At 61.3% G+C, this 14,987-nt stretch overlaps 1 protein-coding gene across 17 annotated transcripts in view; it reads left to right on the forward strand.

Annotated features, from left to right (window-relative positions):
• CACNA1G (calcium voltage-gated channel subunit alpha1 G) overlaps positions 1 to 14,987 on the forward strand; it is a 61,480-nt gene that overhangs the window by 44,274 nt on the left and 2,219 nt on the right. For 2 of the 17 annotated variants that reach the window (XM_070060839.1, XM_070060842.1), the window contains 13 exons: positions 419 to 611; positions 2,313 to 2,366; positions 6,831 to 6,982; positions 8,002 to 8,111; positions 9,055 to 9,188; positions 9,444 to 9,514; positions 9,637 to 9,715; positions 9,797 to 9,918; positions 10,198 to 10,551; positions 11,139 to 11,282; positions 12,738 to 12,872; positions 14,378 to 14,555; positions 14,738 to 14,907. In XM_070060839.1, coding sequence (XP_069916940.1) covers positions 419 to 611; positions 2,313 to 2,366; positions 6,831 to 6,982; positions 8,002 to 8,111; positions 9,055 to 9,188; positions 9,444 to 9,514; positions 9,637 to 9,715; positions 9,797 to 9,918; positions 10,198 to 10,551; positions 11,139 to 11,282; positions 12,738 to 12,872; positions 14,378 to 14,555; positions 14,738 to 14,907 — 1,896 coding nt within the window. Of the gene's footprint in view, positions 1 to 418; positions 633 to 2,312; positions 2,367 to 6,830; positions 6,983 to 8,001; positions 8,112 to 9,054; positions 9,189 to 9,443; positions 9,515 to 9,636; positions 9,716 to 9,796; positions 9,919 to 10,197; positions 10,552 to 11,138; positions 11,283 to 12,737; positions 12,873 to 14,377; positions 14,556 to 14,737; positions 14,908 to 14,987 lie in introns of all 17 variants that reach the window. The other 15 variants (XM_070060840.1, XM_070060843.1, XM_070060845.1 and 12 more) reach the window with 9 other exon arrangements.

Here is a 14,987-nt window from a genome sequence, read left to right on the forward strand (position 1 = left end):
GGTTTAGCCCCTGCCATTGTGGTTATTTGGGGAGCAAACTAGCAGATGGAAGATCCTTCTCTCTCTCTCTCTCTCTCTCTCTCTGTAACACTACCTTTCAAATACATTTTTTTAATCTTTTTTTTAAAAAATTCATGAAAAAAGCATATAAAAATTGCACGGAATTCAATTTTCTGGAGTAAAAATAAATGTATCATTTAATACAATTTTCCCACAAACTGTGAAGAACATTTGTCCGTGGTCTACTCCACCACAGGCCCCACCCCTCCCTACTACCTAACACCAAGCCCACAGCCTCATATGCATCCCGGTCAGGTGCCTAGACCTATGTGAGTTTGCAGGAGCCCAGGCTTGGGGAAGCCTCTGAGCCTGTTAGCCCGGGGCTGACGCCTCCGCCTGTGCTTCCTGCTCCTACCAGCCCATCATGAACCACAACCCCTGGATGCTGCTCTACTTCATCTCGTTCCTGCTCATCGTGGCCTTCTTTGTCCTGAACATGTTTGTGGGCGTGGTGGTGGAGAATTTCCACAAGTGCCGGCAGCACCAGGAAGAAGAGGAGGCGCGGCGGCGGGAGGAGAAGCGCCTGCGGAGACTGGAGAAAAAGAGAAGGAGTAAGGAGAAGCAGATGGCCGGTCGGTAGTCTTTCCACATCTCTCTGGGTCATGCTTGACCTTGGCCTTGCGACTGCAGCAGGCTGGGGGCTGGGGCTGGGGGCAGGGAGAAGATGCTCCCACCCCCCTCCTCACCTCCTTGCCCCCCGACAGCATGTCTGCCTTTGGAGCCCGCATGAAGCAGCCCAGTTCGGTCCCCTGGGTCTCAGCACCATGCTCCCCAGAGGATGCCTGCTGGGAGCTGCTGCACGGCTTCGTGGCACTGGTACTTGGTGCTACCTTGCCTTGCGCCAGTGTCCGGCAGCCCAGGGATTGGTCCAGGTGCCAGTCCTGCCCACCCTGGGGTGGGTGACCCAGCATCTTGACCTTGCACTAGCCCAGTATCTGTAGCTGCTGATCAAGGCCTTAGCAGAACCTGCAAAAGGGGTAGCAGCTGAGAGCCATCTCCAGACCCACCCTCCCTCCCCGTCACCAACAAAGCCACCGGGATTCCCCTCCCAGCGTCGGGTTTCTCTTTGTCTTTGGTAACACTGGTGCGGGGAAGGTCTGAGGAACTCTAACCTCATGACTCTCTGACCTCTGACCCTCAGCCCCTCACCTGCATGCGCCAGCAGCTCTGGCACTGAGTGAGTAAGGACCCCATCCCGTCCCTCCATGTGCCCTCAGGCTGAGCCCCAAGAGTCCAGGGAGGGTGTGAGAGAGGGGACAGGCGCCAGGCCCCCCCGTTTCTGCTGTGTCTTCAGGGGCATCGGCACCTGGCTGCCTGCTTTCAGGGCCCCTGCGTGTCTGCCTGGTGCCTCTCTCCCCCCATCATGGCCCACGTCTCTCTGCGTGTCTTTATGTGTGGGCTGCTCTAAGCCAAGAGTGTCTGTGCGTCTGTGCTGTTTGGTCTGTGGGTTTCCCTTGCTCTCTCCGCCCTCTCACAACCGTCTTCCTTCCGCCGGTGAGATGCGGGCCGTGCTCTGAGTTGCCCTCTTTGGTGTGTGGACATGTGAGTACCACTCAGTGAGTGAGGGGCTGCCAGGCCCCCGGCCCTCTGCTCTCAGCTCCCTCTCTTGCTGCCTGGAAGAGGCACCTGGAGGAGAAGGTGTGGGAGACATAAGGGTGGATGGGGGTGGGACAGGGCCAGTGTTCCCTGTGAGAGGGGGTGACCTAGCAAGACATGGAGGGGACGCTGGCCTTCGGGCGGCCATGGTGGTACAGTTCTCTGTGCCCCTCATCCATCCACCTCCTGCCCAGCTCTGGGGTAGGAGTCTGGTCCCAGCTTCCCTGTGGGTGTCCGAATCTGAGCAGGTGCACTGTCCCCAGGGCCCCGCCCCCCTCCTGCAGTGGGCCTCCTCAGCAGGATACCACAGATGGAATCCTTTTGACAGGAGGTACTCATGGCCCCTGCCCGGCCAGCTGGCTCCCCTCCTGGGGTCTGTAAGTGTGTCAGGTGCAGCGGAGGGCATGGCCCAGGTAGGAGCCAGCATCTGTTCTCATGACGGACAGGCTGCCTGCTCCTCCCGCTGCTCCCTGCCCCTGTGACCTGGGGGAGCTGGCTGAATCATGCTTGTCTTTTCAAGGTTAGGGCTGGACCTTCAGAACCGCCTCCCATGCTCAGTGCATCCCCTTCATAGGCAGGAGAGGGTTGGAGGCGAGGGGGCCCCACCCAGCGCGCCTGGTCCGGCCAGTGACCCATGTCGTGTTTCGTTCTTTTAGATCTAATGCTGGACGATGTAATTGCTTCCGGCAGCTCAGCCAGTGCTGCGTCAGGTACTGCGTCTGGGGTCGGGTTCATGCGTGTGGGGCCATACACTTTGCTCCCTCTCCATGGCTCATCATCCTATCCTCTCGGGGTGAAGGGTGAGGGTCCCCAGGTCCCCCCCCAAGAGGGCAGGGCTGAAGCGCCAGGCTCTGCGTCATCCCATGGGCCTGCGCTGAGCTGGCCCGGGTACACCCCTCCCTCCCACACCTCTTAGAGGAGCCACTTTTGCCACCGAGTTCCCGGCTCCCAGCCTCCTGCTGCTCCCCTCCCACCTACAGCCTCCTCGCACCTCCCTATTGGGTTATTAGAGCCGCAAATCTCTCCAGTCTCCTCTTGTCTGAAGGGGAGACTTTGATCCGAGGGATCAGGATGAGAGGAGCGGGAGGGGGGAGGATTTGTTTTAAAAATGTAACGATGAATAATTGAACAGACTCATTAGTAGTCAAGTAATCACGGTGACCACGTCCTGGCTACAAACAGCAGGCATTGCAAATCTAAAGCCCGAGTTAGCCACCAGATTCTCCCAGAAAAGCCACAGGTTTGGGAGTGAGTCGGGCCTTATTGCCGAGAGCCACAGCTCTTGGGAGGCCCTCCTGGTCCTGCTCACACTCCCCTGACCCCTCGACCACCTTCTCCCTGGACCCCTGTGAAGTGTGGAGCCCCAGAGGGTCTGTGATGGCCCTGCCTGGCTCTGTCCTACTTGGTAGTTCCCAAACTGTGCAGCCCCAGGCACCCACCTTGTCATCTCTTCCCAAAGACCTCACATTTTCAAAACCTGTCTCTGAAGTTATGAGCACCTCGGTGATGACTTTGTCTTGCCATTTGTACCAATCAAAGCCCGTCTAATTGTTCATCAGAGCTTCCAAGCTGCAGGAGGTCACGCTCTGAATGATGGCAAAGAAAGGCTGTTTTGCCAGCACAGTAGGCTGTGGGGGTCTTTACCAGGCAAACGTGTGATGGTTTTGGAAACATCGAGAACAAAAAGACGCCCATGGGCTGCCTCTTCAGCTGCCAAGGGCTTGGGATTCAGTCTAGGGGACCACTCACTGGCCGCACTTTCTCATCTCCTCCCCACTGCCAGATCCAGGCCAACGCCACCCCATGGGGCTTGGGCTGCCTGGGCCTCAGGGGCTCAGCGACATCCCCAGGAGGGACCCCTAAGCCTCCATTTGGCGGTCATCCCCGGGGCCCAGGGGATGACCCATCTCCCATCCCTGTGGAGCTTGGCCTTGGGAGACCATCTTCCCGGGGGGCTCCGGAGTCTCTGGCTGGTATGGACCTGGGCTGCTGGGGTCCTCATGTCTCTGTCTGGCTCTCTTGCAAACCCCGGAAGCCTTAGCGATGGGCGGGGGTGGGAGGAAGTGACCTCAGCTTTTCCCTGGTACATGCACACCCGAGCACGGCACTCACCCTCGAGGCTCCTCCCCAAGGGGGCCGTCCCATGCATCAACACAGACTCTCAGTCCCCTCCCCCCAAGATGTGACACCAGACGCCCTGGTTACTCCCGCACTACACCCCCAGACTTGGCTCCCTGGCTGATAATGAGGACTCACGGACCCGGAACAGGTGTGCCTGTCTCCCCATGGGCCTCTCGCACGGCCGTGTACGTAAGAGTCACCTGGCGAGCATAAACACAGGTGCCTGGGCCCCCAGAGTGGACTGGCCCTGAGCAGCTGCCTTTCTCACCCGTGAGACTTACGTGCTGGTGATGGGTACGGAGTCCAGCCCCCTTGCTGGGCTGCTGCAAACTAAGCAGGGGCACCACAGCTCCCTGCCAGAGCCACTGCCAGCACCAGGGGGCAGCCACGCCCGGGGCAGGTGCCAGGGACGTCTTTGATCGGCAGAGGAATGGGTGTGAGCAGGCAGCTGGGTCCAGCCCACATCCTGGGTGGAGGGAGGCACGGGGGCTTTCGGGTGATGGGGCCACCTCCTGTGCTCACTGGGCCTCCAGCCCCAGCCCTGTTCTCCTGGGCCACTGTGGCATCCACCTCCACTCACTCTCTTTCCTGCCAGCGGGGACCCAGTGGTTCAGGCCTGGCTTTGGCAGCTGAAGCTGTGGCTTCTGCCATGGAGGCCTGAGTCCTGGGAGTGGCCCCAGCCTTCCGCCCACCCCCTGCCACTCACCTTTGCAGACTGCGTGCCTCCAGCTCCCGGGGACCTCTCCTAACTAACTCACTGTGCCTGCTGCTCTCACTCACAGCCTTGCAGCCCCTTGCTGTGCCCCTCCTCTGCCCGGTACCCTTCTCCCCATGGTCTGACTTTGGTATTCTCTCCACCTAAGGCAGCTAGGAGGCAGAGAGATGGGGCCGCGAGGGCAGTGTGCTGCCAACTCGGGTCCTGCCAGGCCTCGTCTTCCTCTGTAAAATGAAAGGGCTGCCCGCGGACACTGATCGCATCGACCTGGGGCTCTGTGGCCCTGTGCCCCCATGGGGGGCTTCTGGCCGGGCTGGGGTGGGAGATAGGGGTGGAGAGGCTTTTGCCTATACCTCAGGGGTCTGTTTGCTGTCAGCGGAGGCCCTGCCTCAGTCATCCTGGCCCTTCCTCCCTCTGGGTTGTTTGAGGAAGGTCCCTGGCTGATTCAGAGCCCACCCACCCCTTTGACTCCTAGAACAAGGCCAGGAGGTGGCATTGGTGGTGGTCCGCCGGGCCTGGGCTGCCTACCCGGGCAGGCTGGGGTGACAGCCGAGGGGGAGACACTCCCCTCCAGCCTCTCCTCTCCATTGTCTCTGCTAATAATGGGGCTAATAAGGAGCCGCTTTTCCTAACCTAATTGTATTCAAACATTTTAGTTAATTCTCCATTCATATTTTAGCATAATGGGATCGGGTGCTCTCGGCATTTATGGAGATTAATGCGGAGAAAGAGTTCCAGCTGCTATAAGGCACCGTGGGGCGAGTAGCGCCCTTGGTTCTGTGGTACTGAAGGAAGGAAGGAAGAGGCCCGGCCGGCCCGGCCCACCCTCCACGATCGCGGTGTGGATGACCGGGGGCCTCCTGTTATCTTCTGCTCCACCCTGGCCTCTGTGCCCCCACACTCTGGGGCGTCAGGAGGGCTGCCTGGGCAAACGAAGCCACAGTTGGCCGGCCCATCTGAGAATAGAAAGATGGTCTCGTGCTCCTGCCAAGGTGCACCTGCTGATGCTGGGGTCTCTGCCCCTGGGTTATCCACACCTCAAGACCGATGCTGGAGAGTGGCCGGGTGGTCCCTGAGCATGGCAGCCCCCACCAAGCTGAACATGCAGCCCGTGGGCGCTCTTCCTCCTTCGGCCTTCGGTGGGGACCCACCCCAGGCCATTCCCTGCCTCAGTTTACCTCTGTCAAGTAGTCCGCTGCATGGGAAAGGATAGTTATATCTGAGCTGGCCTGGGCCCAAAGCTTCCTGCCACCCCTGAGCCAGCCGACCCCTGGCGCAGGCCTCAGAGGCTGCAGCCTTTGCTGGCTGGCTTCTGCCAAGACCTCCCAGGAGGGGAAGGGCTGTCTGGGACCTGAGGCTGCCCCAGGCCTCCCCGTGGGGAGTCTCTTCTGTCTTTGTGGCTGCCTGGGAGAGTAATCTGTCACCACCCTCTGGATCAGAGTGTCCCCACCTTGGCCTGGCCCTTCCTCGCACCTGCGGGAGGGGCCCCTCAATCTCCTGGTCCCAGAGTTATTCCGCCTGCTGAGCAGCTAGCCTCCTGGCACCGTGATTTTTGTCCCTAAGAGGTTCGCTGATTACAAGAGAAATATTGTGCCTCTGACAGATCTCAGACAGTGCTTCCAGCCCAGCCTGCAGTCTAACGCTGCCCAAACTCCCCGGAGCAGGCTGGGCACTGCCTCATTAGAAACCGGGTGAGTCCGTTGGCTAGGGCCCTCCCAGCTTGGGGCTGGGATGGAGCAGAGCCCTGTGGCCTCCCCCTGCCCTCCCCCAGCGTGCAGTGCAGGAGGCGCAGGCCCTGCCCCCGGAGGCCCTGTGGGTGGGTCAGCGCAGCCAGCAAGATGTCCAATTTCCGATCTCTGGCTTTATCTCCAAATCTCAGCTCTGTGTGATCGAGGGGCTGAGCGCAGCAAAGGAGCCAGAGCCTTCGCCGCTCCGCTGGTGGAGCCTCCTCTGAGCCCGATAAGCCTGGTGGTTTTTCATCTTATTGATCTGGCTGTGCCGCGGAACAGAGTCGAGGGTGCTCCGGGGATGGGGGGGGCTGGTGGATTTTGGAGGCTGCCTGGGTTGAGGGGGAAGGGCTCACCTGGTGTCTAATGTAGGAGGAGAGCTCTGCATGTCCCGCCCCCAACTGCAGCCAGTAGAGCAGATGCTTGGAGGGGCCGCAGCACCGAGAGAGCTGCCCCCTCCACACAGGGCAGTGTGGGGGAGGGGCTGCTGATGACACAGGAATGTTTCAGCTCTGGTGTTCAAGGCTGGGGGCTCTGGGGCACCGTGGGTGGAGGGGATGCAGGGGGGGCAGGGGCCTGATGCTTGCTCCACTCTCTCCCTGTCCCGCCAGAAGCCCAGTGCAAACCCTACTATTCGGACTACTCCCGCTTCCGGCTCCTTGTCCACCACCTGTGCACCAGCCACTACCTGGATCTCTTCATCACGGGTGTCATTGGGCTGAATGTGGTCACCATGGCCATGGAGCACTACCAGCAGCCCCAGGTAAGCGTGAGTGACTAGCCCTCAGCTGCTGCAGCCAGCATGGGGCCCCCAGGAGGGGCTGGTGCAGCACAGGTCAGGCCACAAGTGCTGGGCGCGCTGCGTGGGTTCCTCTGTAGCCCTCGCAGTGATCCTGGGAGGTGGGCGTCATCTTGGTTCCATAGATGAGGATACAGAGAGGTCAGTTGATGTGACCAAGGTCACACAGCTAGAAAGTGGAAGACTTGGTTTCTTTGTCCAGTAAACATGTATTGAATGCCTGCCAGGGACTGGGCTGCAGGCCTTTGACAGGTAAAGAAGGCAGATCTGTGCCTGCTCTTCTGGAATGTAGGTTCTTTTTTTAAAGATTTTATTTTATTTATTTTAAAGGCAGAGTTGCAGAGATTGAGGGGAGAGAAAGAGACTTCCAGCCACTGGCTCACTCCCCAAATGTTCACAACAGCCAGGGCTGGACCAGACCAAAACCAGGAACCAGGTGCTTCCTCTGGGTCTCCCACGCGGGTGCAGGGGCCCAAGCACTTGGGCTGTCTTCTGTTGATTTCCCAGGCCATTAGCAGGGAGCTGGATCAGAAGTGGAGCAACCAGGACTCAAACTGGCACCCATATGGGCTGCTGGCACTGCAGGCAACAGCTTAACCCACCTCGCCAGAAACCCCAGCCCTGAGTTTAGGTTCTAACGAATGCCCAGCTCTGAAACACCCGTGATCATGCCACCCCGGGTCAGCCTCCCCGAGCTGCCCTCCGCCCCCTTAGTCCCCAGCTGTACAGTGAGGAGGTTGGGCCTCCATGCGCAAGGCCCTTTGCAGTCCCAGTGCGAATTCGCCTGTGATGTCCTCACCAGCTCGCAGGTTCAGATCACGCGTGCTGTATCCTGGGGTGGTGGCCGGTGGCCAGCCAGGAGGATGGGAGTAGGGGAGATGGGGCCAGCCAGACTCACCCTGACTCCCAGATCTGGTAGCTGTGACAGAGGGGTGGGGTGGGCGCCTGGGAGACCCTGCCTCTCCTCGTCCCACGCCTGCCAGATCCTGGACGAGGCTCTGAAGATCTGCAACTACATCTTCACCGTCATCTTCGTCTTGGAGTCTGTCTTCAAACTCGTGGCCTTTGGTTTCCGCCGCTTCTTCCAGGACAGGTAAAGAGGGGTCTGGGAGAGCTGGAGGGACCTGGCAGATGGGAGGGAATGGGGCACTTGGCAAGACAGGACCTGGAGGTCACTGGCAGCTAAGAGTCCATGTGGCCTAGCCTGGGGCATCAGGAGCACAGAGCTTGGAGCCAGACTACCTGGACTGGATTTGAATCCTTGTTCCACCACTTAGGAGCTGGTGGCCTTGGGTAAGTTGCTTAACCTCTCTGTGCCTTGGTTTCCCTATCTGTAAAATGGGAGATAAGGATAGTTTCCACAGAACTGTGAGATTATGAATTCCTGATTGTAAATCCCTATCACCACTTTTTTTTTTTTTTAAGATTTATGTATTTATTTGAAAGGCAGAGTTACAGAGAGGCACAGGCAGAGAGAGGCAGAGAGAGAGAGGTCTTCCATCTGCTGGTTCACTCCCCAAATGGCTGCAATAGCTGGAGCTGGGCTGATCTGAAGCCAGGAGTCTGGAGCTTCTTCCAGGTCTCCCACGTGGGTGCAGGGGCCCCAGCACTTGGGCCATCTTCTTCTGCTTTCCCAGGCCACAGCAGAGAGCTGGATTGGAAGTAGAGCAGCCGGGGGCTCAAACCGGCACCCACAGGGGATGCTGGCATCACAGACGGTGGCTTTACCAGCTTCACCACAGTGCCGGCTCCAGTCATGAAGCCCTTAAAACAGCGCTTGGCGCATGGCAGACCCCATGCAGGATGTGCTCAATAAAAAAGCAAATGAATCAAGCTGAAAAGCAGAGGCCCTGAGCCCTGCTTCTGCCACCTGCTGGCCACGTGGCCTCAGACAAGCCACCCCCTTCTCTATAGGATGGGAGGCTGGACTGGCTGGCTTCTGAGGTCCTTCCTAGCCCTGCCTTTCCGTTCCACAACTGCCCCTGCCCCATCAGCTCCCCTTCCCCCACTCAGGGGGCTGTGTCCCGGGTTTCCAGGTGGAACCAGCTGGACCTGGCCATCGTGCTGCTGTCCATCATGGGCATCACACTGGAGGAGATAGAGGTCAACGCCTCGCTGCCCATCAACCCCACCATCATCCGCATCATGAGGGTGCTGCGCATCGCCCGAGGTGGGTGCCAGGTGCCTGCCCTTCCTGGAAGAGGCAGCTCTGAGGCTGGCCAGGGGCTGGGTGACTGTGGCTTGCCAAGGGACTCTCTCCTGCCAAAGAGAAAGGTCGGGCACTGGGCTGAGGGAGGCACGCAACCTGGCTGGCCCCAGGGCTGCCATCCCATCAGCCCCAGCCTCGGCCCGGCTCTGGCTGCCCCAGCAGCTATATGGCTGGGGCCCCAGAGGGTCCAGCTCCTGAGCCTGTCCTGTTCCACAGTGCTCAAGCTGCTGAAGATGGCTGTGGGCATGCGGGCGCTGCTGGACACGGTGATGCAGGCCCTTCCCCAGGTAGCCGGGTGGTGGCGGTGGGGGCTGGGGTCCTCTTGGGGAAGGGGAGGTGCAGGGGGCTCGAGGGAGCTGACTGGGTGGTAGGCAGCGGCACCTTCTCCACTTCTTTTCCTCTCTTCCAGGTGGGGAACCTGGGACTTCTCTTCATGTTGTTGTTTTTCATCTTTGCAGCTCTGGGCGTGGAGCTCTTTGGAGACCTGGGTGAGTTGGGGATGGGGAGAGTGGAGGAGCCAAGGCTGGAGCCAGAGCTCTCCTGGGCTGATGCAGGCCTCTCTCCCCCAGAGTGTGACGAGACACACCCCTGTGAGGGCCTGGGCCGGCATGCCACTTTCCGGAACTTTGGCATGGCCTTCCTGACCCTCTTCCGGGTCTCCACTGGGGACAACTGGAACGGGATCATGAAGGTGAGCGCTTCCCTCTCTCCTGTTCTTGAGCCAGGATCGCTGGGGAAGATGAATTGGACAGGAACAGAAGTATGCGGCCTTCTGTCCCCCGGGCCAGAACGCTCTGGAAGTCCTCTCCCTGGGACGCGGGACATGCGCTGACTCCTACCTCCTCTGCCCCTAGCCCACAACACTGCCCTCCCCACCCCTCCTCCTCCTCCTGCAACGGTGACCTGACTTTGCACGGCAGCTCCTCCTGCCGTCCGCCCCAGCCTCACCCCTCTGTCCCGCCTCCCGCAGGACACGCTCCGGGACTGTGACCAGGAGTCCACCTGCTACAACACGGTCATCTCCCCCATCTACTTCGTGTCCTTCGTGCTCACGGCGCAGTTCGTGCTGGTCAACGTGGTGATCGCCGTGCTGATGAAGCACTTGGAGGAGAGCAACAAGGAGGCTAAGGAGGAGGCCGAGCTGGAGGCCGAGCTGGAGCTGGAGCTGAAGACCCTCAGCCCGCAGCCCCGCTCGCCGCTGGGCAGCCCCTTCCTCTGGCCCGGGGCCGAGGGTCCCGACAGCCCCGACAGCTCTAAGCCCGGGGCCCCACAGCCCGCAGCCCACACCAGAGCAGCCTCCCGCTTCTCGCTGGAGCACCCCACGGTGAGCTGACAGCACCCCCCACGGGGGCGGGGCCCTGGGCTAGCAGGGAGGGGAGGGTGGCCAGCCTGCAGCACAGCCCGCGCCAGGGCTTCTCTGGGTCCTTCTGACCCTCCCACCTGGACACCGAGGGGCCAGCAGTCGCCTGCCCCTCCCTGGAGACAGCTGCCCACAGTAGCTGCACAGGGCAGCCTCGGTGCCCTGGCTGGATCATCCATCCCTACCTCCTCCAGCCTGGTCCGGCCTCCCCTTCCAGGCTCTTAAGTTCAAGGCTAAGTTTTCTGTTTCCTTCCTGTTTCTTTCCTACCTGCCCTTTAACCTGGCTGATTCCTTCCTTCTCGCCAACCTTTCTACTTTTCCTTCCTCTCCCTCCCTCCCCTTCCGGGGGCCCTGCTCCCCTGGCTTCTCCCACACCTTCCCTCTGGCCCACCCCTCCTCTTTCTCTCCGTGCTCTGTGTGTGTGTGTGTGTGTGTGTGTGCCTGTGTGTCTGCTGCTTTCACCTCCTCCCCTCACCTGCCACCACACTGCTCGCCACTGCCCCTCTGACCCCCGCGCCCTTGACTCTGCCCTTCTGGGCTGGTCCTCCCAGGACAGACAGCTGTTTGACACCATTTCCCTGCTGATCCAGGGCTCCCTGGACGGGGAGCTGAAGCTGATGGAGGAGCTGGCGGGCCCGGGAGGCCAGCCCTCTGCCTTCCCTTCCGCCCCCAGCCCGGGCGGCTCCGAACCACAGGTTACTGTGCCCCTGTGCTGTGCCCTCCCCTGACTGCCAGGCTGTGCCGTGCTGTGCTGTGTTGTGCTTCTGGGGAAGCTGGGAGTGTCGCCTTCCCCGCGGGTGTATGGATAAACAGCCTCAGCTGAGCATTGGGCCTGGCAGGGGGACATGGCGGTGCTTCAAGCTCTGGAGCAGGTTGGGAGTTGGGGCGCTGAGACTGCCCTTCTAAGGGAGCAGGATGCAGGAGGGGCTTGGAGAGAGGATTTGGGAGAAAGAACCAGGGGGCAGAAGATGGGCTGAGAGTGGTCCTTTGGGGTGGAGGAAGCGAGTGCAGAGCCAGGGCAGAGAGGCCTCTGGGGTGGTGCAGGGGCAGGGGGCATGCCTCCTCCTTCTCCCATGGACAGCACGCCTCACGCCCGCCAGCACTTTGTTTTGTGGCTTTTCAAACCACGGAGCCCACTGGGCATGATGAGTGTCCCAAGAACAGACGGCTCCAGCTGAGGGTGGGTCTGGGGAGCTTGGTGTAGAAGAGGACTCGGCCCCTTCGCACGGTGCCCACCCTGGGTGTCTCTTCCCTGTTCCCATGGGACCCTGAACTGTCTGCTTCCTGGGCTCCTTCTGCAGGGACCCCCTGCGCCAGGTCCGAGCGCAGGCGAGGAGACAGGTGTCAGCTGCCCTTGGTCGTGTGGTCCCCTCCTGCCCCCCGTGGGCTCTGTGCGGTGAGAGGAGGGATAGGCAGGCAGAGTTCTAGGAAGCGCTTTGCCTGATCCCAGGAACTGCCCAGCACCCCTTGCTGGGAAGGGGCTGAGCCTCTGTCCGACTCAGTCTCAGATGTGGCAATGACCTAGAATGAGCAGAGGGAAAGGGTAGCCCTTCCTGAAGCTTGGGTGGACGGGCGGTGGGAGAGAGGAGGGGTGACTGTGAGGCCCCTCCAAAAGATGCCAGGTGAGCTGACCCAATGGTGCGGCCCAGAGCGCCCGCTTCAGGCCATCTGGAGGGGTGCACGTCCCAGAGCCCGCGGTGTGTGTAGGGGGCAGAATCTGGGGCCAGGCCGAATCCTGCCAGGCTTTGGGAAGCCGAGAAAAAAGGCAGAAAACCAGCTTTCAGGTTGGCAGCATTGTCCCCGGCACCCTCCATGCCGCTCTGTCTGTGCAGAGAGACGGCTTTGCTGGCCTTTTTTTTTTCTTTCTTTCCTTTTTTTTTTTTTTCCTGCCCGCTCGTCCCTGGGGGTGGGGTGGGGTGGGAGGAGCCTTGGCGGGGCTGGGGGTGTCCCTGGCTCCCTCAGCGTGGGCTCTCTGGCTGCCTGCCACAGCCTCTCGATCCGAGCAGGGGGGCGGCGGCGTAGGGGAGGGGAAGCCCTGGTCGGGTTGGGGAGGGGCGGGAGCGAGCAGGGACGCGCCCGAGCGTGCGCGTGCACACGCAGCGGCGCGCTGTCCTGGTTTCTCACGCCTGCTCCTCTCTCTCCCCGTCTAGATCGCTCTAGCGGAGATGGAGGCTATGTCTCTGACGTCAGAGATTCTGTCTGACCCGTCCTGCTCTCTAGCTCTGACGGATGATTCTTTGCCTGATGAGCCTCACACACTCTTACTTAGTGCCCTGGAGCGCAACGTACATACACATGCCCCCTGGCTGCCCCAGCCACCCCCTCAACCCCCGGGGCTGGGCTGGCTGCAGGGCCCCAGACAGGCCCAGGGTGCCCCTGCCCCACCCCACCCCACACCCCAGAGCCTTCCTCCCCGCCCCGGAGGCACTTGGTGCCCCCAGGCTTTGTTGGCAGGAGGCCTTGCAGGTCCCCCACTGGGGACAGAGAAATAATCGGGGCGTTGCCTAGAGGGCTGTAAGGGCAGCAGTGGTGAAAGGGTTAATCCAGACACCCAGGAGTGACATCGCCAGAAACACGGGTGACCTCAGAGCCAGTGTCTGTGGAGCCCGGTGCCAGCCAGCCCTACCCCTCCCTGCCCCACACCACACCTTCCCCACCGCGCAGGGGCTGAGGGTCACATCTCTGCTGCCACCACCATGCCCTTCTTCACCTGGGGGCTGTTCCTGTCGGCTCTGTCCCTGTCCCTGTCCCTGTGTCCTCGCTGCCACACTCCATGGGTGTGGGGGGCTTCTCTGTGTTTTGACAACTTCATGCCCTCTCCCAGCTCCCCTGCCCTCTTCTACCTGTGAGCAGCCCCCTCCTCCTGGCCCCTCCCACTGTTGTCAGAGCAGGGCCCAGGCTGAGGGACGCCCTGGGGTCCTGGGTGGAGTGACTGGCAGCAGTGAGCCAGGGAAGTGAAGGACCCCCCCAGGCCTGCTGAGGACCCTACAGCTTCCCTGGGAACCTGCATTCAGGGGGACGGGCCCGCAGGGAGCACTGCTGGGCTCCCCATGCCGGGCTGAAGGGCTGGTGACCACCTTCCTTTAAAACAGATGTGAAGAAAACTCATTTCCATCCCCAGTCTGCCCACTGAGGCAGGAGCTCGATCCATACCCAGGCCTTGCTCCCGGCTTCCACCGGGAGTCATTGTGTTGCTCAGGTGGGGGTGGGGAGAGGGCTGTGACACCCCCCACCCCGGTGTTCATCTATCACTCAGTGGACATGAACCTAGCCCAGGCCTGTGCTGGGCCCTGTGGCCACCACCACCAGAATTGGGTATGCAGTCCAACCCACAGGACCCCCGGGCTGCCCAGGCTCCTGAGCCCCAGCATGGGGTAGGGGTGCACTGTTAGCTTTTAACCCTCCCCTGTGCTGCTCTAGGTCACAGCCCCAGGCCCATACCCTTTAGAATCAGCTTTGGAGCCACCTGTAGGGCTGTGGTGGGGGCGGGGGCTGCTCTTCTTTCTTTGGATCCCTCTGCACCCCTCCACCATCCCCTGGACTCCCAGTGATGCACCTGCGCACAGGGTCCCTGGGGGAGGCCCCTCCTCCCTCTGTGTGGAGGGCTCATCTGTGTGTCTGCCCCTCCTCCCGCCACACTCATGCCCATTGCCACGTCACCCTGGGAGGGGAAGGGGGGCCAGGGCCTGACGGTGGGAGTTGGGAGGTGTTTGGTGTCTGTGGTCTGACTCAGCCTCAGTTACAAGCCTAGATGCCCCCTCCCCCCTCTCCCATCCTGTCCCTGTTGCAGATGGAGCCACACCCCGAGGAGGTGCCCGCCGCCCTGGGACCAGACTTGCTGACTGTGCGCAAGGCTGGGGTCAGCCGAACACACTCTCTGCCCAACGACAGCTACATGTGCAGGGACGGGAGCACTGCCGAGGGGTCCCTGGGACCCAGGGGCTGGGGGCTCCCCAAGGCCCAGTCAGGTACCAAGGCTGGAGCAGGCTGGCTCAGCTGACACAGGGAGAGCACAGCCTGGGGGAGACTGAGGCAGCTCTGGACCTCCAGGGAGCCCCCAGCCCCTGCCTGAGGGGAGAGGCTTTCTGCCCAGGGTGGGAAGGGTGGGAGGGGGGCCTCAGACTGCTCCTGACCCTCCTCCCCCCCGCAGGCTCTGTCTTGTCTGTCCACTCCCAGCCAGCAGATACCAGCTACAACCTGCAACTTCCCAAAGACGCACCCAACCTGCTCCAGCCCCACAGCGCCCCGACCTGGGGCACCATCCCCAAACTGCCCCCACCGGGCCGCTCCCCTTTGGCTCAGAGGCCACTCAGACGCCAGGTGAGCAGGTGGAGGGGGGGCTGGGCCTGGGGGCTGGGCCCTCATCTTGGATTTCTGGGCCAGTGGTGGCCACTGGCGTC

Source organism: Oryctolagus cuniculus, chromosome 17 (assembly GCF_964237555.1).
Source record: "Oryctolagus cuniculus chromosome 17, mOryCun1.1, whole genome shotgun sequence".
NCBI lineage: Eukaryota > Metazoa > Chordata > Mammalia > Lagomorpha > Leporidae > Oryctolagus > Oryctolagus cuniculus.